The following is a 22,090-nucleotide window of genomic DNA, read 5'->3' as shown; positions in this document are numbered from 1 at the left end:
CGTAAAATGGTTTAATTCACGGAATATTGGCCGACGGAAACGCGATTGTTTACAATCGGCAACACAATGGCGGCTTGATTTAGCTGCCGATATTCTGCGGGATTAATGTTATCGGAAAAATACATAATAAAAAATTATCAATTATAAAATATCAAACATTTAGTGAAATATATCATTTAGATATTATGTATGTGAAAAATCATGTCCGCAGACAGCAAAAAACGATCTTCTGAATGACTGAACTTGCACACGTGTTACACATATATGTCGGTCAACAGGTGTATTTCTCGGGATTCTGACAAACAACTTCGCCGTATTTTCAATGAAATAATCTGCAATACAGTTTATACACGTAAATTACAGGTATTATAGGACAGTTATTTTTTTAATGAACCGAACCGAAACTTAGAATTATCGTACCGAACCGAACCGTACGGTTGAATTTTTTCGGTTAACCGTATTTTCGGTTAACCGTGACACTCCTAATAGAAACTTTAGGTATCTTACTCCTATAGCCAACTTCTCTGTATAACATAAAGGTTTAATGGTCACTGTAACTTAAGGAATCTTACTTCTATAGCCAACTTCTCTGTATAACAAAGGTTTAATGGTCACCGTAACTTAAGGGATCTTACTCCTAAAGCCAACTTCTCTGTATAACATTGGGGTTTAATGATCATCGTAACTTAAGGGATCTTACTCCTAAAGCCAACTTCTCTGTATAACATAAAGGTTTAATGATCACCGTAACTTAAGGGATCTTACTCCTATAGACAACTTCTCTGTATAACATGAAGGTTTAATGGTCACCGTAACTTAAGGAATCTTACTCCTATAGCCAACTTCTCTGTATAACATGAAGGTTTAATGATTGTAACTTAAGGGATCTTACTCCTATAGACAACTTCTCTGTATAACATAAAGGTTTAATGATCACCCTAACTTAAGGAATCTTACTCCTATAGCGAACTTCTCAGTATAACATAAAGGTTTAATGGTCACCGTAATTTAAGAGATCTTACTCCTATAGCCAACTTCTCTGTATAACATGAAGGTTTAATGATTGTAACTTAAGGGATCTTCCTCCTAAAGCCAACTTCTCTGTATATCATAAAGGTTTAATGATCACCTTAACTTAAGGAATCTTACTCCTAAAGCCAACTTCTCTGTATAACATAAAGGTTTAATGGTCACCGTAACTTAAGGGATCTTACTCCTATAGCCAACTTCTCTGTATAACATAAAGGTTTAATGATCATAGAAACTTTAGGGATCTTTCTCCTATAGCAAACTTCTCAGTATAACATAGGGGTTTAATGATCATTGTAACTTCAGGATCTTACTCCTATAGCCAACTTCCCCGTATAACATTAAAGGTTTAATGGTCACTGTAACTTAAGGAATCTTACTCCTATAGCCAACTTCTCTGTATAACATAAAGGTTTAATGGTCACCGTAACTTAAGGGATCTTACTCCTATAGCCAACTTCTCTGTATAACATAAAGGTTTAATGATCACCCTAACTTAAGGGATCTTACTCCTAAAGCCAACTTCTCTGTATAACATAAAGGTTTAATGGTCACCGTAACTTAAGGGATCTTACTCCTAAAGCCAACTTCTCTGTATAACATAAAGGTTTAATGATCATAGAAACTTTAGGTATCTTACTCCTATAGCCAACTTCTCTGTATAACATAAAGGTTTAATGGTCACTGTAACTTAAGGAATCTTACTCCTATAGCCAACTTCTCAGTATAACAAAAGGTTTAATGGTCACCATAACTTTAGGAATCTTACTCCTATAGCCAACTTCTCTGTATAACATAAAGGTTTAATGATCATAGAAACTTTAGGAATCTTACTCCTATAGCAAACTTCTCAGTATAACATAAAGGTTTAATGATCATCGTAACTTCAGGATCTTACTCCTATAGCCAACTTCTCCGTATAACATAAAGGTTTAATGATCACCCTAACTTAAGGGATCTTACTCCTATAGCCAACTTCTCTGTATAACATAAAGGTTTCATGGTCACTGTAACTTAAGGAATCTTACTCCTATAGACAACTTCTCTGTATAACATAAAGGTTTAATGATCACCCTAACTTAAGGGATCTTACTCCTAAAGCCAACTTCTCTGTTTAACATTGGGGTTTAATGATCATCGTAACTTAAGGGATCTTACTCCTAAAGCCAACTTCTCTGTATAACATAAAGGTTTAATGATCACCGTAACTTAAGGGATCTTACTCCTGTAGACAACTTCTCTGTATAACATAAAGGTTTAATGGTCACCGTAACTTAAGGGATCTTACTCCTATAGACAACTTCTCTGTATAACATGAAGGTTTAATGATTGTAACTTAAGGGATCTTACTCCTATAGCCAACTTCTCAGTATAACATTAAAGGTTTAATGGTCACTGTAACTTAAGGAATCTTACTCCTATAGCCAACTTCTCTGTATAACATGAAGGTTTAATGATTGTAACTTAAGGGATCTTACTCCTATAGACAACTTCTTAGTATAACATAAAGGTTTAATGGTCACCATAACTTAAGGGATCTTACTCCTATAGACAACTTCTCTGTATAACATAAAGGTTTAATGATTGTAACTTAAGGGATCTTACTCCTATAGCCAACTTCTTAGTATAGCATAAAAGTTTAATGGTCACCGTAACTTAAGGGATCTTACTCCTATAGACAACTTCTCTGTATAACATAAAGGTTTAATGGTCACCGTAATTAAGGGATCTTACTCCTATAGCCAACTTCTCAGTATAACATAAAGGTTTAATGGTCACCATAACTTTAGGAATCTTACTCCTATAGCCAACTTCTCTGTATAACATAAAGGTTTAATGATCATCGTAACTTCAGGATCTTACTCCAATAGCCAACTCTCTCCGTATAACATAAAGGTTTAATGGTCACTGTAACTTAAGGGATCTTACTCCTATAGCCAACTTCTCTGTATAACATAAAGGTTTAATGGTCACTGTAACTTAAGGAATCATACTCCTATAGCCAACTTTTCCGTATAACATAAAGGTTTAATGATCACCGTAACTTAAAAGATCTTACTCCTATAGCCAACTTCTCTGTATAACATGAAGTTTTAATGGTCACCGTAACTTAAGGAATCTTACTCCTATAGCCAACTTCTCTGTATAACATAAAGGTTTAATGATCACTGTAACTTAAGGGATCTTACTCCTAAAGCCAACTTCTCTGTATAACATAAAGGTTTAATGGTCACTGTAACTTAAGGGAATCTTACTCCTATAGACAACTTCTCTGTATAACATAAAGTTTTAATGGTTACCATAACTTAAGGAATCTTACTCCTATAGCCAACTTCTCTGTATAACATAAAGGTTTAATGGTCACCATAACTTAAGGGAGCTTACACCTATAGCCAACTTCTCTGTATAACATAAAGGTTTAATGGTCATCGTAACTTAAGGGATCTTACTCCTAAAGCCAACTTCTCTGTATAACATAAAGGTTTAATGATCACCCTAACTTAAGGGATCTTACTCCTAAAGCCAACTTCTCTGTATAACATAAAGGTTTAATAGTCACCGTAACTTAAGGGATCTTACTCCTAAAGCCAACTTCTCTGTATAACATAAAGGTTTAATGGTCACTGTAACTTAAGGAATCTTACTCCTATAGACAACTTCTCCGTATAACATGAAGGTTTAATGATCACTGTAACTTAAGGGATCTTACTCCTAAAGCCAACTTCTCTGTATAACATAAAGGTTTAATGGTCACCGTAACTTAAGGGATCTTACTCCTAAAGCCAACTTCTCTGTATAACATAAAGGTTTAATGATCATAGAAACTTTAGGTATCTTACTCCTATAGCCAACTTCTCTGTATAACATAAAGGTTTAATGGTCACTGTAACTTAAGGAATCTTACTCCTATAGCCAACTTCTCAGTATAACATAAAGGTTTAATGGTCATCGTAACTTAAGGAATCTTACTCCTATAGCCAACTTCTCTGTATAACATAAAGGTTTAATGGTCACCATAACTTTAGGAATCTTACTCCTATAGCCAACTTCTCTGTATAACATAAAGGTTTAATGATCATAGAAACTTTAGGAATCTTACTCCTATAGCAAACTTCTCAGTATAACATAAAGGTTTAATGATCATCGTAACTTCAGGATCTTACTCCTATAGCCAACTTCTCCGTATAACATAAAGGTTTCATGGTCACTGTAACTTAAGGAATCTTACTCCTATAGACAACTTCTCTGTATAACATAAAGGTTTAATGATCACCCTAACTTAAGGGATCTTACTCCTAAAGCCAACTTCTCTGTATAACATAAAGGTTTAATGGTCACCGTAACTTAAGGGATCTTACTCCTAAAGCCAACTTCTCTGTATAACATTGGGGTTTAATGATCATCGTAACTTAAGGGATCTTACTCCTAAAGCCAACTTCTCTGTATAACATAAAGGTTTAAGGATCACCGTAACTTAAGGGATCTTACTCCTATAGACAACTTCTCTGTATAACATGAAGGTTTAATGATTGTAACTTAAGGGATCTTACTCCTATAGCCAACTTCTCAGTATAACATTAAAGGTTTAATGGTCACTGTAACTTAAGGAATTTTACTCCTATAGCCAACTTCTCTGTATAACATAAAGGTTTAATGGTCACTGTAACTTAAGGAATCTTACTCCTATAGCCAACTTCTCTGTATAACATGAAGGTTTAATGATTGTAACTTAAGGGATCTTAATTACTCCTTTAGACAACTTCTCAGTATAACATAAAGGTTTAATGGTCACCATAACTTAAGGGATCTTACTCCTATAGACAACTTCTCTGTATAACATAAAGGTTTAATGATTGTAACTTAAGGGATCTTACTCCTATAGCCAACTTCTCAGTATAGCATAAAAGTTTAATGGTCACCGTAACTTAAGGGATCTTACTCCTATAGACAACTTCTCTGTATAACATAAAGGTTTAATGGTCACCGTAACTTAAGGGATCTTACTCCTATAGCCAACTTCTCAGTATAACATAAAGGTTTAATGGTCACCATAACTTTAGGAATCTTACTCCTATAGCCAACTTCTCTGTATTACATAAAGGTTTAATGATCAATGTAACTTCAGGATCTTACTCCTATAGCCAACTTCTCCGTATAACATAAAGGTTTAATGGTCACTGTAACTTAAGGGATCTTACTCCTATAGCCAACTTCTCTGTATAACATAAAGGTTTAATGGTCACTGTAACTTAAGGAATCTTACTCCTATAGCCAACTTTTCCGTATAACATAAAGGTTTAATGATCATCGTAACTTAAGAGATCTTACTCCTATAGCCAACTTCTCTGTATAACATAAAGGTTTAATGGTCACCGTAACTTAAGGAGTCTTACTCCTATAGCCAACTTCTCTGTATAACATAAAGGTTTAATGATCACTGTAACTTAAGGGATCTTACTCCTAAAGCCAACTTCTCTGTATAACATAAAGGTTTAATGGTCACCGTAACTTAAGGGATCTTACTCCTAAAGCCATCTTCTCTGTATAACATAAAGGTTTAATGGTCACCGTAACTTAAGGAATCTTACTCCTAAAGCCAACTTCTCTGTATAACATAGGGGTTTAATGATCATCGTAACTTAAGGGATCTTACTCCTAAAGCCAACTTCTCTGTATAACATAAAGGTTTAATGATCACCCTAACTTAAGGGATCTTACTCCTAAAGCCAACTTCTCTGTATAACATAAAGGTTTAATGGTCACCGTAACTTAAGGGATCTTACTCCTAAAGCCAACTTCTCCGTATAACATAAAGGTTTAATGGTCACTGTAACTTAAGGGATCTTACTCCTATAGACAACTTCTCTGTATAACATAAAGGTTTAATGGTCACCGTAACTTAAGGAATCTTACTCCTATAGCCAACTTCTCTGTATAACATAAAGGTTTAATGGTCACCGTAACTTAAGGGATCTTACGCCTATAGCCAACTTCTCTGTATAACATAAAGGTTTAATGGTCACCGTAACTTAAGGAATCTTACTCCTAAAGCCAACTTCTCTGTATAACATAAAGGTTTAATGGTCACCGTAACTTAAGGAATCTTACTCCTATAGCCAACTTCTCTGTATAACATAAAGGTTTAATGATCACCGTAACTTAAGGTTTCTTACTCCTATAGCCAACTTCTCTGTATAACATAAAGGTTTAATGGTCACCGTAACTTAAGGTTTCTTACTCCTATAGCCAACTTCTCTATATAACATAAAGGTTTAATGGTCACCATAACTTAAGGAATCTTACTCCCATAGCCTATTTTTCTGTGTCCAATCAATCATCACTTCTATTCAGGATTTTGTTTTCTTCAAAGTACACAAAGTTTTTGTATTAATTTTTTGGATGATTTCCATTGATAAATGAAACCTGTTCATTGCGATTCTGTCTCTATCCTCAGCAAGGAAATTTGCCAGCATGTGATAAATGGTGATTTTGTTTTGAGAGAAGATAATTCCTTTGGGAGGATAAAAAGCCAACAATCTGATATCTGTATTTTCCAATATTGTTTCTCTGCAGGGAATAGTTTGTATCTGATTTCATGTGTGTGTGTCTTTTTTTTTTACAGTTTCTTGTGATAAATGTTCTAAATCTGTCAGTATTAAATTTTGAACCATTATGCTCTGGTAAGAATCATTTAAGCCATGGCAGTAACATTGGATAACATTCCAATAACTGGACAAATTTGTTTTATAAATGTAAATGAAATAAAAGTAGTTAGGGTTTGAAGGTGGATATTGGCCTATGAAAGTGGGGAAAAACTACAGACATAGAGGTCAGTATCTGGAAACTGTCATATATGAGTTTCTAGAGAAACCACAGAAGTGTAAGTTTAATGGTAGAATATGGTGTCACCTTGGTTACCACAAATAACCCAGAAGTGAAGGTCTGATAGTAGAAAATGGTGTCACCTTGGTTACCACAAATAACCCAGAAGTGAAGGTCTGATAGTAGAAAATGGTGTCACCTTGGTTACCACAAATAACCAGAAGTGAAGGTCTGATGTAGAATGTGTCACCTTACACAATACCAAGTGAAGGTCTGATAGTAGAAAATGGTGTCACCTTGGTTTAGTTTAAACATATTTTATGTGAACAAAGTCAAAAGGAATAAGGCTAAAGTTATACAACTTAGGATTGCCCTCTCCTTGAATACCAAAAACAAACCAGAAGTGAAAAAAGAAGTGTGAGTCTAATGGTAGAATATGGTGTCACCTTGGTTACAACAAATAACCCAGAAGTGTAAGTCTTATGGTAGACTATGGTGTCACCTTGGTTACCACAAATAACCCAGAAGTGTAAGTCTTATGGTAGACTATGGTGGAACCTTGGTTACCACAAATAACCCAGAAGTGTAAGTCTAATGGTAGAATATGGTGTCACCTTGGTTACCACAAACAACTCAGAAGTGTAGGTCTAATGGTAGACTATGGTGTCACCTTGGTTACCATGAACAACTCAGAAATGTAGGTCTAATGGTAGAATATGGTGTCACCTTATTAACCACCACAAATAACCCAGAAATGAAGGTCTGATAGTAGAAAATGGTGTCACCTTGGTATAGTTTAAACATATTTTATGTGAACAAAGTCAAAAGGAATAAGGCTAAAGTTATACAACTTAGGATTGCCCTCTCCTTGAATACCAAAAACAAACCAGAAGTGAAAAAAGAAGTGTGAGTCTAATGGTAGACTATGGTGTTACCTTGGTTACCACAAATAACTCAGAAGTGTAGGTCTAATGGTAGACTATGGTGTCACCTTGGTTACCACAAATAACTCAGAAGTGTAGGTCTAATGGTAGACTATGGTGTTACCTTGGTTACCACAAATAACTCAGAAGTGGTGTCTAATTGTAGACCATTGTGTCACCTTGGTTACCACAAACAACTCAGAAGTGTAGGTCTAATGGTAGACTATGGTGTCACCTTGGTTACCACAAACAACTCAGAAGTGTAGGTCTAATGGTAGACTATGGTGTCACCTTGGTTACCACAAACAACTCAGAAGTGTAGGTCTAATGGTAGACTATGGTGTCACCTTGGTTACCACAAACAACTCAGAAGTGTAGGTCTAATGGTAGACTATGGTGTTACCTTGGTTACCACAAACAACTCAGAAGTGTAGGTCTAATGGTAGACTATGGTGTCACCTTGGTTACCACAAATAACTCAGAAGTGTAGGTCTAATGGTAGACTATGGTGTTACCTTGGTTACCACAAATAACTCAGAAGTGTAGGTCTAATGGTAGACTATGGTGTCACCTTGGTTACCACAAATAACTCAGAAGTGTAGGTCTAATGGTAGACTATGGTGTCACCTTGGTTACCACAAATAACTCAGAAGTGTAGGTCTAATGGTAGACTATGGTGTTACCTTGGTTACCACAAACAACTCAGAAGTGTAGGTCTAATGGTAGACTATGGTGTAACCTTGGTTACCACAAACAACTCAGAAGTGTAGGTCTAATGGTAGACTATGGTGTAACCTTGGTTACCACAAACAACTCAGAAGTGTAGGTCTAATGGTAGACTATGGTGTTACCTTGGTTACCACAAACAACTCAGAAGTGTAGGTCTAATGGTAGAATATGGTGTCACCTTGGTTACCACAAACAACTCATTAGTGTAGGTCTAATGGTAGACTATGGTGTCACCTTGGTTACCACAAACAACTCAGAAGTGTAGGTCTAATGGTAGACTATGGTGTTACCTTGGTTACCACAAACAACTCAGAAGTGTAGGTCTAATGGTAGACTGGTGTCACCTTGGTTACCACAAACAACTCAGAAGTGTAGGTCTAATGGTAGACTATGGTGTTACCTTGGTTACCACAAACAACCTAGAAGTTAAAGAGCTAGGGATTACTTTAACCAATATTTTAGAATGTATACATTATATATGGTCCTATGTGAACCTCTATTTAGAGATTCACTCTAATATGTGCTTTGTATATAAGTACACACATCTTTGTTTTTGTCATGTAGGAATTTGAATATATATAGTCAAAAACTCTAATAAAAGATTTATGTAATGCTCTCAATATCTTTCTGTCTTTTGTTCAGACTATTCCTCCCTGTCCTGATTTCTGATCACCAAGGCATTCTTTATATGAACGTGTAGAAACTGATCATTGCTCTCACCGATTATTGTCCATGAGCTTGACCACTGCACTCTGTCATTGTTCTGAATGCATTATCTTGTGCGCTTGACCATTTCGCTCCCCCATTAAGGTGTTAGATTTCTTTATACACAGTGCATTCCTCATTTCTTCTCCAACAGTAATGATGGAAGCTCGATCCCCACCATACCTGGTATTAAATAGCCCTAACAAGACCTCCTGCCAGGTCACCTGGGCAAACCATTGACATTTTGGTGTGGTATCATACAATGCAGGCCTCGTCTGACCTTGGCCAGGGTCATGTCTGGTAGGACGTTGTGGCAGATATCCCAGTGTCAAGATGTCTGAAAATGATTATACTTCATGTAATTGTAAACTGAAACAAATTGCTGAAAAAAGCCTATAGAGCTAATAAAGGATATTTGACAAATCACACATAAGAAGCTTAAGCTGTCAGATTATTTTGTTGTTTAATGCAAACTTTTTAGGGCTATGTCTGTAGGAAGCAATTTATATCTGAATTGTGCATACATGTACTCTTATGTTTTAAATTGCAAAACCATAATCTTACATGTAATAATATTTTATGCCATGGTGTATCTCCCTTTGTTTATAGGCAATATTTTTGTGAGGACACTCTATCACCCTCTCCTACTTCTGCCTGTTGAAGTTTAAGTAACTGTTACATTGATTTTGTTACTTGAAATAGAGAACCATCTCTAGACAATATATACAGTAAACATCCTATCTTTCCACAAAATTCTAAATACATTTTAGCTTTGTCAGTTACTGTAGTAAAGCTAAATGTTGTCAGCTTTTTATGCATCACAAGTTTTAGATATTTACTACATTTTAACGAGGCACCAGGTAATGTAATAGTCTAGAAGAAGGAATGGATGATTTTAGAAAACTTCTGACTCATCTGGTGAACAGAACTACCTGGCAATTCTTCAGGTACACATTGTTACAGAGGATTTGATACAGGTAAAGTAGAATAAAAAAGGGATAATTATGAATCATCAAAGTTAGAAATATATTGAAACAGCTATGAAATACTTATAGAAGTGAAAAGTAATATTTTAATAGTTACACATTGATCCTCACAACTTAATCTTTTGTCAACCTTTCCTTAGTGATGCATGTATATTCTCCAAACCAGGTATTTCAAATTGTCTTCACTTCCTTAAAGCCCTCCTGACCATTCATTTGTAATCTCTCCCTCTCTAAATAACACCCTTGCTAAAAGCAAGTATTGTATTCCCCCCTCATACTTGACCCCAGTGTATGGAATATGTATTTTGTAGTTATAACCACAATAATGGCTGCCCTTTGTACACCTAATGGCCTTTAGTTTTACACTGTAGCAGCCTGACACAATTTTGATTGATTTCCTCTAATTGTGAAAAAAAATATATATATTGTCTGGTCATATAGTGTGAGGTGAGGGAAAGAATAAACAGGAAATTAAAAAAGAGAAAAATCTATATTTCTGCTACATCCAATAGAGAAATCAATCCTTCTTTTAAAGGATTGTAAAACAAAAGATAATGTCTATTACTGTCACTCATGTATACAGTGGAATACTGGAATATCAGAGGGGAAGTTATCTGACACAAAATGTTGGAGATGAATGAAAACAGAGATAATATGTATTGATTAGAACTCAACAGTGTACATAGGGTGGTATGTATATAGTTGATACAATCTGTACAAGTCATTAGTAATTACTGTCTTATATTTGTTAATTATAGGGTTCATCAAAGAGATGGAGATATTTTTTCTGTCGTTATAAACGTTTATACCACAAACCGAGAGATGAATCAGATTGAGTCTGGAGCACACAAACGTTTTACTACCACATTGTACCAGTTGGCATGTGTATAAAAGGCCTGGTGCTTCCTCCTCATTCCTCGACCAGGACTCGTGAATTTCACTTAACATATTGATTTCCTAGCCAAGTTTTTATAAGTTATGAGTGACACCTATGGTAGAACATCGGAGCATCGCTGCACAGTGTGGCGATCGCTCAGGCATGCGGAAACCGCCAATCACCTTGGAGATCGATTTCAATTTCTTCTGTTGTCATGGATAACTGATCTAGTTTAAAACAATACCAGCACATGTTAATGGAACGGCTCCAGTAGGTTCACTGCTTTAGGTGTAACGTGTTGAAATAACCTGTAATGTTTGTAGCAGCTCCAATGTCACGAGAAAAACAGGCGCTTTATGTGAGATTAATTTGAAAGCTTTGATACTTGACTAGAGAAGCCAATTCCACAAAATGACATGATTTTCATGGATTATGCTTTTTATCATCATGTGTAATCAAAGGAAGATCTTGGTAATTAGATAGAGGATCCATTACATTTAGTGTGGTGTTAATATAGTTTTAAAACTTCTCATAGCCATTAATTTATTTTATTTGTCATAAAAATTTAAATTCTTAAAATGTATCAAAGCATTTATTTTGTCAACTAAATTGCTGATTCTTCCAATTTGGATTGATAAATCAATAAAGATAGATAATTTCTTATACGTTCTAATCTATTTCCATTCATATACTCTTGAAATATATTAATGTTATTTTCTTTAAGGTATATGATGGGCATCTATAGATGTTTACTTAGAACAGAAGTCAATATTTGAGAGATGCTGGCTTGTACAGAGTATTTAAATACCATCAGCTAGCACTAAGTAGAAAACACTGGGTCCCTAAGGGGCTGTGAACTGTGGGTTTGTGTTCCAGGATATTGACTATCTTGTGTTGTGTAGAACTTCTAACATGATCCTGGAGCTCTGTAGAGACACGGACATACTGTCTCCCTTTAATACAACCTGGAGATTGTCGCAGTGTTGCGGAACTATTTCCGCATCCAAGTAGCTTTCTCAATGACGACAGCATTGTCCTGAAAATACCAATAGTTTTCAGCAAGTGTGATCCAGTGACTGTGAGGTTTAACGCCACTGGTATACACTTATGGGAGTATCGGGAGGCTACGGAGCAGTGATACCAGGCACGTTTAAATATTTATGGATCCTAAGTCAACCGACCTGGAAATGCGTTATTAGTGAAACGATTTCTTGATGCTGCTTTTTCAATCCCCATTCCAGCAGGTTTTTGTACAACTGAGAGTGAGTGGCAGATATAAACCAGAGGAGACAAGGTCTAGGGTCCATGTGGCTCTGTGTGTGGGTAATGCACCGGTGCATCCCTCAGCACTGTAATATTGCAGCTTCTATTATACCATTATTTCAGTAGATCCTGGGATGTATATATACCTGCAGCATTAGACTTCTGGATTCCCATCTTAATGTTGTGTGCGAGTGACTGTCTGATCAATACGCTGGATTTACCAGTGATACGATTATACGAGTCAGCTTAATGGACCATTCATGTTTCCATGTGATCTCCGGGAGACAGGTCAGGTGACTGGATGGATGTTCACCTGTAAAACATGTGCATGATACGACGGATTGCACACAGCTATAAATAGTCTAAAGTAGTATAAGGTACAAGTAGCATTTGAAAAGAAAGTTTGATCAGTTGATTACTGATTCGTGGATTTCATTGTGCCAATATGATATCTGACTGTTGGTATTGGTAAACAAACAAGTTGTGTTGTTTGTAGACAGCGTAAACAGGAACGCACGAGATTGATGGGAATTTTCACTGCGTTTTGTATGCATGAATGGTGTGTACGTAAGTGAATGAAATCAAGTTTAAAGTGCATTGATGCTTATTGATTTGGGATATTGGAGCTGCAGCATCAAAGGTACCTGAAGCGATAATGGGTTTATCAGGTAAATTAACGAAGAGTCAAGGTAGTGTAAACAAACTCTGGTTATAATTGTATCTATGGGTATATCAGAGCTATGACCTTGAAGCATCATATGTTTATATGAGCAGTTTGACAACTATTACAAGCTCTAAATGCTTCATTTATTTATCTCAGTTAATCTTAAATTCATGATGTCAGTGAGTGGAAGTGATTGATTATTTTCTAAATGCTGATTATGGAGTTTCATGACTGCACATGCCACTAGGTACTGATAGTGGAGACCTGTAGAGACCTGATTATTGTCATTGGAATGATGTCCTCGTTTACATCTAGGTTTATCATTAGTATAGCCTTACTATATATCTAGGTTTATCATTGGTAGAATTGCTTTTTGGTAAGATGTGTTTAATGATGTGCTATATTAATAGATGTTGGATTGGAAATGTTACAGAAACACAGTTTAATAGGAAACATATAAAGATTAGATAAATCCAAGTTATGACTGCAGGTATCAGATTATTTCAGTGTAATTTAATTTACTTGAGAATTGATTGACATTTAGATGTTTTTGACATCTTCTGTTTTAAATGAGAAAAATCTTCAGCGGTTTTCTCTAGTATATTAATTTTTGCTCATTGTAGCAGGCTTGTCAGGATTACAGGTGAAGGTAATATAGAGGTTAAGGTCATAAGGAGGGTTGTCATAATAAAGGTGAAGGTCATATAGAGGTTTGTCATGACAAAGGTTAAAGGTCATATAGAGCTTTCTCATGATAAAGGTTTAATGTCATAAAGAGGTTTGTTATGATAAAGGTTGAAGGTCATATAGAGGTTTATAACGATAAAAGTTGAAGGTCATATAGAGATTTGTCATCATAAAGGTGAAGGTCTTATAACGATGGAGGTCATATAGAGCTATGTCATGATAAAGGTCAAGGTCATATAGAGGTGAAGGTCATATAGATGTTTGTCATGATAATTTAAAGGTGAAGGTCATATAGAAGTTTGTCATGATAAAGGTGAAGTTCATATTGAGGCTTAATTGCCATACCAAAAGCTTAATGTGATGTAAGAGTTTATCATGCTAAAGTTGAAGGTCAAATGTCAGTCTTGTTTTAGCTGAAGATGAAAGGAGTTTTTTGATAATTATTAATGTGAATGTTATATAGAAATTTGATTGTAACTGCATTAATGGAATAATTATAATTGATTGGTTCATCAGACAGTTGACCATTGGGCCTCATTTTCAATAGATATATATTTTCTTCAGTAAAATGGATAAGTATTTCATCACTAGTTTGGTTTAAAAGTGTGTTATGTTCTCTTGTGCATAGGCTTTGTTAGTCAAGCAACTGGGAAACTAAATCAATCCTTTTTTTTGACATTTATCTAATGAAAATGAAAAAAAATGTATTATAGACATCCTGCTTACTTGCATTTCTAAAGGTATGATATACTGAGTTTATAAGTTTTATGTTGATTATAGAGTGCCTGGTCTTACAGTATTAATACCAACTCTTATTATCTGCCACAAGGTTGAATAAATCTCACAAACACTATTAATACGAACTCTCATCGTCTGCCACAAGGTTGAGTAACTTTCACAAACACATTCACAATGGTAGAGTTATATCTAACCCATGAAATATTGATCAGGTTCATCAGTGTTAGAATGTTCTCTCTGCAGATATTTTGCATATCTCTAAAAAACAGGAGACAAAAATCAATGGGAACATTTAACTAACCATTTTATGTTAAAGATGATAAAGTTGATAAAGTTATCAGTTTACGGGTAATTGATTTTAACTATAATATTCATTTATGTATCTGTAGCAAGGAAAAGAAACTGTGGTTTTATCAAAAGTGATGTATTTGCCTTATAAGCTGACATTATAAGGTTATCAACAGTTAGGTGGATTTGAAGAAGAGGATAAATGTCACCTCCAGTGCAGTATGAGTTCTGTATTGTAGATCATGTCATCTGTATACTAACCAGGGAGGTGTGGACTTTGGTCACAATAAAATGGCTGTCAGATGAAAAAGCTGCCCCTCTGTAGTAATGACCAGTCTCTTGACTACATATCATTTCAATACAGTTGTGAGACAGATTATATTTGGGTGGGACAATTTTTTTCAATTGACATCCGTTTTGTTTTACCTAAAGGTCCGCGCCTACCCCCTGTGGTACTGACTAGGAATGTTGGCCAGTGTCAGTTATCATAATCATAGTATATTGATGTACCAATATTTGAGTAAGAGTATCCAGAGTTATCTTCCCTTGAACTTTGACAGGGCATCACTTAATCCACATACAACTACACCCCTAACCAGATGGATAGTAATGTTATGGTATAACTACATTACCCTATATACATTAATCCTAATGGTATATCATGTCTACAACATCTCAAACACATGTTCACTATTAACTGCATAAACATCTTTAAATGAACCCAATTTTCCTTTGTCTACTCCACACATTGCTTCAGAGGGTCAAAGGTCAAGGTCATTGGTGTGCAGACACAATATCCTGAAGTACAAATGGCTATCGATGAGACATTACAGTATACAAACTAGGTATATATACATCGGTAGTCTCTGTGTTTTGGGAGAGGCTTCTGACTTATTAATGACCAAAAGAATAGTGGCTTGGTTCTCAGACATTTCAGATAGATTTTCAGACATAGAAGGAAATTGCAGGTCTGGTCGACACTTTTCTTAGGTCTAGCAAGTTTTATCAGTCTTGGTCTACAATTTCATCAGGTCTGGTCAACAGTTTTGTCAGTTCTGGTTAACAGTTTCATCTGGTCTAGTCAACATTTTATCAAGTGTGGCCGATAGTTTCGTCAGGCCAACAGTTTCATCAGGTCCTGTTAACAGTTTCATCTGGTCTAGTCAACAGTTTCATCAGGTCTGGTCAACAGTTTCATTTGGTTTAGATAACAATTCCATCAAATAAAAACGTTTTGCCATCAAACATAGGGTGAATTTGATTAAAAAAAAAAAGACAACTGTACAAATCTGATTAAAACCAAGTTATATACACAGTTGTTGCCCCTTGATAAATGTGTGCTTATTTATCACAGTTGTTTACAATTTATAATTATCATTATCATATGAAACTTGGAAGTGTTGTCAGTTACATATAAGCCGAGGTGTGTGACATTTAGAAGAAATTATGTTGTATATATATAAAAAATTCTGAGATTGTGTATTATGTCTGTGTAGATGTATCACTCTCTAGGTGTATGTGTGTGTATGTGTGTTTCCTCTGACTGTCTCTGGTTCCTGAGTATTTATCAGGAAATATGTATATATATATATATATATATATAGTGTCTAGCTGTCACCAGCAAGGGTGAATGATTATGTGGAACTGATTTTTCAAAGATGTTCTGAGACAAAATTATTGGAAAAAGAACCATCAAAATAGTTTAGAGAGGGCAAAGGTCAACTGTGATCAAAGGTCATTGGTCACAGGTCAGAGGTCAGGTATGTATGAAATTTTGTGTGATAACATGAAACACAGGATAAATCAAAGGTTAGAGGCTAATTTAGTACTTTCAGGGCATTTCAGTAAATAATCCCGATTGTTGATTAGAATATAAAAGTAAAAAGGAACTCATTAGATTGGTATACATTTTTTGCTGACCATTAGTCATGATAATGTAATGAACAGTGTATTAATTTTTAAAGAAATGTTTTTTCTTACCTGAGGAGGTTTTGAGAAGATTAGATAAGGCCATGGATCTGTGACTAACTTGTTTTTACTCTCTCAGTTTCTCTGAATGGGATGTTTGTTTTCTACTCCGCATATAGACATGTGAAGATGGAAACTTTTTGACATACGTTAGGAATGTAGATTTTGGTTTACTTTGGATCTGTCGGTTGCTCCTCCCTGTTTATTTCTCTGTTTACATTGCTCTGTTGTGTGACAGAATTGTATTCTAGGTGTTTTTTCTGACATTAATCGATTCACACTGTTTGACTGGCTGACGTGTAAATTAGTTTATCAGAAAGCTCATTAACGTAAAAAAAAATTTAATCCATCTCTGGAAAAATTATCTAGGTGACAGATTATTGGCAGATAATTGTATGCACAAGCTTCAAGGTCATAGGTCACAAAACTCCTTCATGGTACCAACACCTGCAGGACTATCAAATATTGATTGATTATTTTACAGGTGTTGTAGTTGTAAAGAATGGTTGATCCGATGGATGTTTAATTGGAATGAAAGCACACTTCCTTTTCTCATGATAATTTAAAAAGTGACAATAGCATTTTACACCAAACTGTATGTAGGATTTTTTTTAGCTTGCATGGCCCAAAAGGGCTGCGATGAACTTATGCCATGGCATGGCGTCCAACTGTCTGTCTGTCATTTTGTACAAATCTTGGCATTGACCCCCCCCACTCCTGGGGCAGGAGGGGTAGGGCCCAATAGGAGATAATGGAGGTCATTCATTTAGATTGCTATTAGTCATTAAGTTTTGCATGGATTGTAATCAAGTTTGCCAGAAACATCCTTAAAAGAAAGTTTGTATAAATCTAATGTCACTGACCACTGAACAACCATTGGGCAAGACGGGTAAGGCCAATAGGGAAAATTACATGTTATTTTTCTTTATAATCCTTGAGAAAATAAACACTTAATCTGCACTCATAACATTGCTTGGCATAATAAGCCAGGTGAGCAATACAGGCCCTCTGGACCTCTTGTATTTCCTTGCTAGTGAAATACACCATCCATGTGTAAGTAAATGTAAAGCATAATCAAATCAAAATAATGAAGGAAATTAGACGATTTTAAAATGACAAGAAAAAAAATAGAAAAGATATCGTTTAGGGTATCATTTTAAACATTTCGAGTTGTCTGTTAGGTTTTAGACTTTGGGATTGTTTCCTCGGTATTATTTGTTGATAATATTATGAATATACAAGTTGAATAGAATTAGGGGGAGATAACTCATGAATTGTTCTGTTGCAGCCACTAGGGATGTAAAGCTACAGGTGGTATACATATGGATATAGTTACTGAGCTCATAAACTTCTTGAAGGATCCATCTGGAGTAGATTCACCTCCGACCTATCTAGTCCTGTGTGTTAAGGATTGTACACCTGATTGGGTGTCTATGACATATGGTAGAGCTTTGAGTGACAATCCTTACCGTTTTCTGTGTAAACTTATCCACTGTGTTAACCAGATTCAGAGATACCCAATGTATGTGAAAGTTTGACTCTACCGAAATTCCTGGAAAAATCATATCAGAGAATTTTTGTGTGTTTTTAGCTTAGAACTGTATCTCTTTGATGTGACTGAAATGTTAACCTGAAAAAGGCCTGAATTTGAGCGTTTACTTTTAATGACGTATTAATTGTATATGCATAGCTCAATAAATTGTCTACAAGTCAACTAAAATTATTGATCATCACAGGAGAGAAAGCCATAAAAATGTGTTTGGTTTTTTATCACCGATTCCTAAGTGGAGGACTCCAATGGGTGTCATTCATCTGTTAAAGCTATACAAATATTGAGTGATACAGTACACAACGAGGATGTAGATCAGAGTCTCAGAAAAGCTTGTCTCGTGTAAATGGAGAATGATTGATTCCTGTAGTACTAGCATGGCCTGACCAAAGTCAATGTTACAAAACGGGGATAGAATTTATGGAAAGTAGAAGTATGCAATTTAGATGTCCGAAACCAAGTGAAATATGTGTATACCCAGTAATTATTGGTTCAGTGTAAGATTAAAACGGGAAAATGGTAGACAATCTGTGTCAGATCCTTGGTGTGTCTAATGGTAATCATTATAAGATCTGATGCATTTGTGTAATTAATAAAGTCATGATGAATAGAGATGATTAATCTGAGAAAAACTTTTTAGGACTTATTCACAGTATGGATAGCTATATATATAAACAACCTTCAGTTGACAATAAAACTGATTCACCGAAAAAAAGTGCCAAAAATTCTACCAATAAGGAGAGTAAAAAAGATGGTGGAGTTCTGTCACTGCTTGGTAAGAAAAAGAAACCAGCCCGGCAGAAGAAAGCTCAGGAACTGAAACGACAGGGCCGTGTTCCATCAGCGGATTCATCGTCTACCATTGGTAAGAGGTATGGTAGTGTGGATGCTAGTCCTACCAGTCCTCCGTGGCGAGGTGCTGGGCGGGGCGGTCAACCAGGAAGGCCCTCAATGGGGTCCTGTCCTAATAGTCCTATGATGACGGCCTACCAGGGACCAAAAGGAAACATAATGACCAAATCAGCTTTTGAGGCATTTTGGAATGGACCTGAGCCCCTGTTTGATCCCACACAAGGCCCAAAAGAGTATAAGAAGGACCTGTCACCGGAGTCGGAGACTGGAAGCAAGGACATCCATCTAAAACCTGGGGGAAGTCCGGAAGTACATCGGATACAATTGAGAGTCAGTACCGCAGCACCTCCGACTAGACCCCCACCTGTGTATCAAAACATGGCCCAACTACGTTCTCCACCGCCGAAACCCAAACATACTGTAGACCACAACTGTCCGGCAGGGCATCATACACGGTACAGGTTTCCATCTCCGGGAGTAAGTCCGGAAATACAACGAAGTAACTCACCCAACACATCGCGGCAAAGTTCTCAGGATAATGAAATTCCTGGTGATGCCCCAAAATCTACAGCCTTGAGTGTTTTACCTGATCACTACAAATACCTTAGTGATTACACCTATAGTGAGTTACCTCCAAAACCTAAACACAGCATGCCTCAGCAGTTTATAGTACAGGAGGGCGTTTATAACGAAGCTGTTATGGAACACACTCGCCGCAACGTTGTTCCTCAACAGTATGTTGCACCAGATGAAATTTACTCAAAAGCTATGCCGGAGAGAATACCCAGAAATGTAAATTCTAAACCATGTGATATGGAGGGTGGAATTCCTGTAAGTGCAAATATCGAAAAAGGAAATCGTAATCCATCACAAGGAATTGTAAGTTCGGAAGGAATTTATTCTCATGGAAGTCCAGAAAGAGGCCGCCATAACACAATGTCATCATCTTCACAATCAAGTCCGGAGAGTCCACGTGCGCAAATTATTCGTGCCTCTCAGCACATTCACTCGGGAGCAGGGATTATACGCAGGCAACACAGCCTCCCTACACCTGGAAATAGTCCCGAGATCCAGCGTATCTTACGATCTTGTCCTCCTCCGGAAGAGAGTCCTTCTCCTCCATCTCAGCGAGCCCGATCAGCCATGGAGGAGAGTATCTATTGGACCACGGGTAAGTGTGGCGTTATATTGTTTGCTCTTCTATTACAGCTATCTACATACAGACAATGGTTTTTTGTATCTATTTAAGTTTAAATTCAAGAAATACATGCAGTCATGTTATGATTCAATGAGTGCATATATCACATTTGTGGATTTGTTTCAGATGTAAGATTTTGGTGAAAACTGTTAATAAGGTACTTAGATATTTTCATTATCATAATACACAGGCCTGTTGGGCCTCTTATCAGCTGTCTATCTGTGACTGATATGTTTGTTTTATATAGTGTACAGGTCCTTTATACCTTTTGTCCTCGACCCTGAGGCACATATTCAGGTCATTCAGCTCCCCATAATTAATATGGATTTCCCCGGAACAAAAATTTTTGAAAGACAATGACCGATACAGTTGGGGAGATAATTATAGAACTTTATTGATTTTATGAGGATTTCAATCTTGGGTGGACAAAGGTGATTTGACTGGACAATGGAGAATTTGATGCTTGACCGAACCAGGTCTCCTGGGTCTCGACTTTCACCACCTGTTCTAGTCTCAGACACTATGAACACTCGTCACACCTCAGTTGGTCCTATGCACATTCAAGGTTAGAAGGTCAGCTTTGTGCCAAGAACATGACTTTAGAATTGACCTGTTCTCTGTTCGCACTTATTTTTCACTATTGTATAGGGGTCGCAGTGACTGAGTAAATAGATGTTCCGACATATTACTACAAGCCCTCCACCTCTGGGTGTGAGTTCGAATCCCATGTGAGGCAGTTGCCAGGTACTGACCACCGGTTGATGGGTTTTCTTCAGGTACTGTTGCTTTTTTCCACCAATAAACCTGACTCATAAATGGCTCTGGCCATTGATAGGACATTTAACTAATCAAACTAAAGAATACAGGTTAACGTAGTGTGAGAGAATTATCAGATTAGTTTATTGTATATATTAATTACAAAAGATATGTGAGAGAAATTAAACATTACAGAATCCAAATGGCTATGTGTAATGGCTGTAATTCTCCGTCAGTACTGCCTTGTTGAACCATCATCATCGCATGCTGTGGGTATATTGCGCCATTCTGGCATCATTTGAATGCAGAATAAAAGTCCCTGGTGTATCTGCCCAATAAATGTCACAGTTTTAGATGCTTGGTGTAGAACAATCATTTATAAAAAGATGTAACCGTCTCCATGGTAACCAAACTTAATTCTAGTCTGCTCTGGTTGTGCCAAGAAAACCTCATCCCAGAAGAGATGTGGAAACTGTTTGGAATCTTTTCTCAAACAATAAATACAACATAAATATGACTTGATGCAGGATGAAGTTGATATAACTTTAATATGAACAAGTTATTTTTGCTGCAAAAAGTTTATCGTATATTGTTTTATAAATTTTAAACATTTTAATAGAGTTATCTTCTCTTGTTGGCAAGTATTTAACTTTATATACCGTATTTTCCGGACAATAAACCGCACCTGTGTATAAGCCGCAGAGGCCTTTTTTACGATTTTTTCAGGTTTTGTACACGTATAAGACGCACCATTATATAAGCTGCACCCAAAAGTTAGGCCCATGCACCCACGTAACCATCTGTGTTTCAAGTTTCTGATACGATCAATCTCTATTGAAGTACGGTAATGCTTATCGATGTTTATAATCATGAAAACTGTCTGTAAACTTATACTGCAAATATATAACAAATAAAAACTCACTATAGTGTAAATATCTTTAGCAAAATGGACTTGGTCATGTCTCTGTTCGTTGTTTATTCTGCCATTACGTAAGCCTACTTGTGTGTAAACAAACATGGCGGCCGTACGAATCCATGCTTACTCTCTCTCATAT

The 22,090-nt window shown here is 36.2% G+C and overlaps 1 protein-coding gene across 7 annotated transcripts in view; it reads left to right on the top strand.

Moving 5' to 3' along the window:
- Nucleotides 1-22,090, top strand: part of LOC138314620 (SRC kinase signaling inhibitor 1-like) — a 166,842-nt gene that overhangs the window by 17,433 nt on the left and 127,319 nt on the right. For 3 of the 7 annotated variants that reach the window (XM_069255040.1, XM_069255039.1, XM_069255036.1), the window contains exons 1-2: nucleotides 12,227-13,003; nucleotides 17,969-20,252. The exons of 2 other annotated variants lie outside the window; for them this stretch is intronic. In XM_069255040.1, coding sequence (XP_069111141.1) covers nucleotides 18,884-20,252 — 1,369 coding nt within the window. In that variant the 5' untranslated portion in view covers nucleotides 12,227-13,003; nucleotides 17,969-18,883. Of the gene's footprint in view, nucleotides 1-12,225; nucleotides 13,004-17,968; nucleotides 20,253-22,090 lie in introns of those variants that run through there. 2 more of the 7 variants (XM_069255038.1, XM_069255037.1) reach the window with 2 other exon arrangements.

The sequence above is a fragment of the Argopecten irradians genome, chromosome 2 (genome assembly GCF_041381155.1).
Source record: "Argopecten irradians isolate NY chromosome 2, Ai_NY, whole genome shotgun sequence".
In the NCBI taxonomy this organism is placed as follows: Eukaryota; Metazoa; Mollusca; class Bivalvia; order Pectinida; family Pectinidae; genus Argopecten; species Argopecten irradians.
The sequence above is the reverse complement of the archived record's forward strand: the minus strand, read 5'-3'. Positions and strand labels throughout refer to the sequence as shown.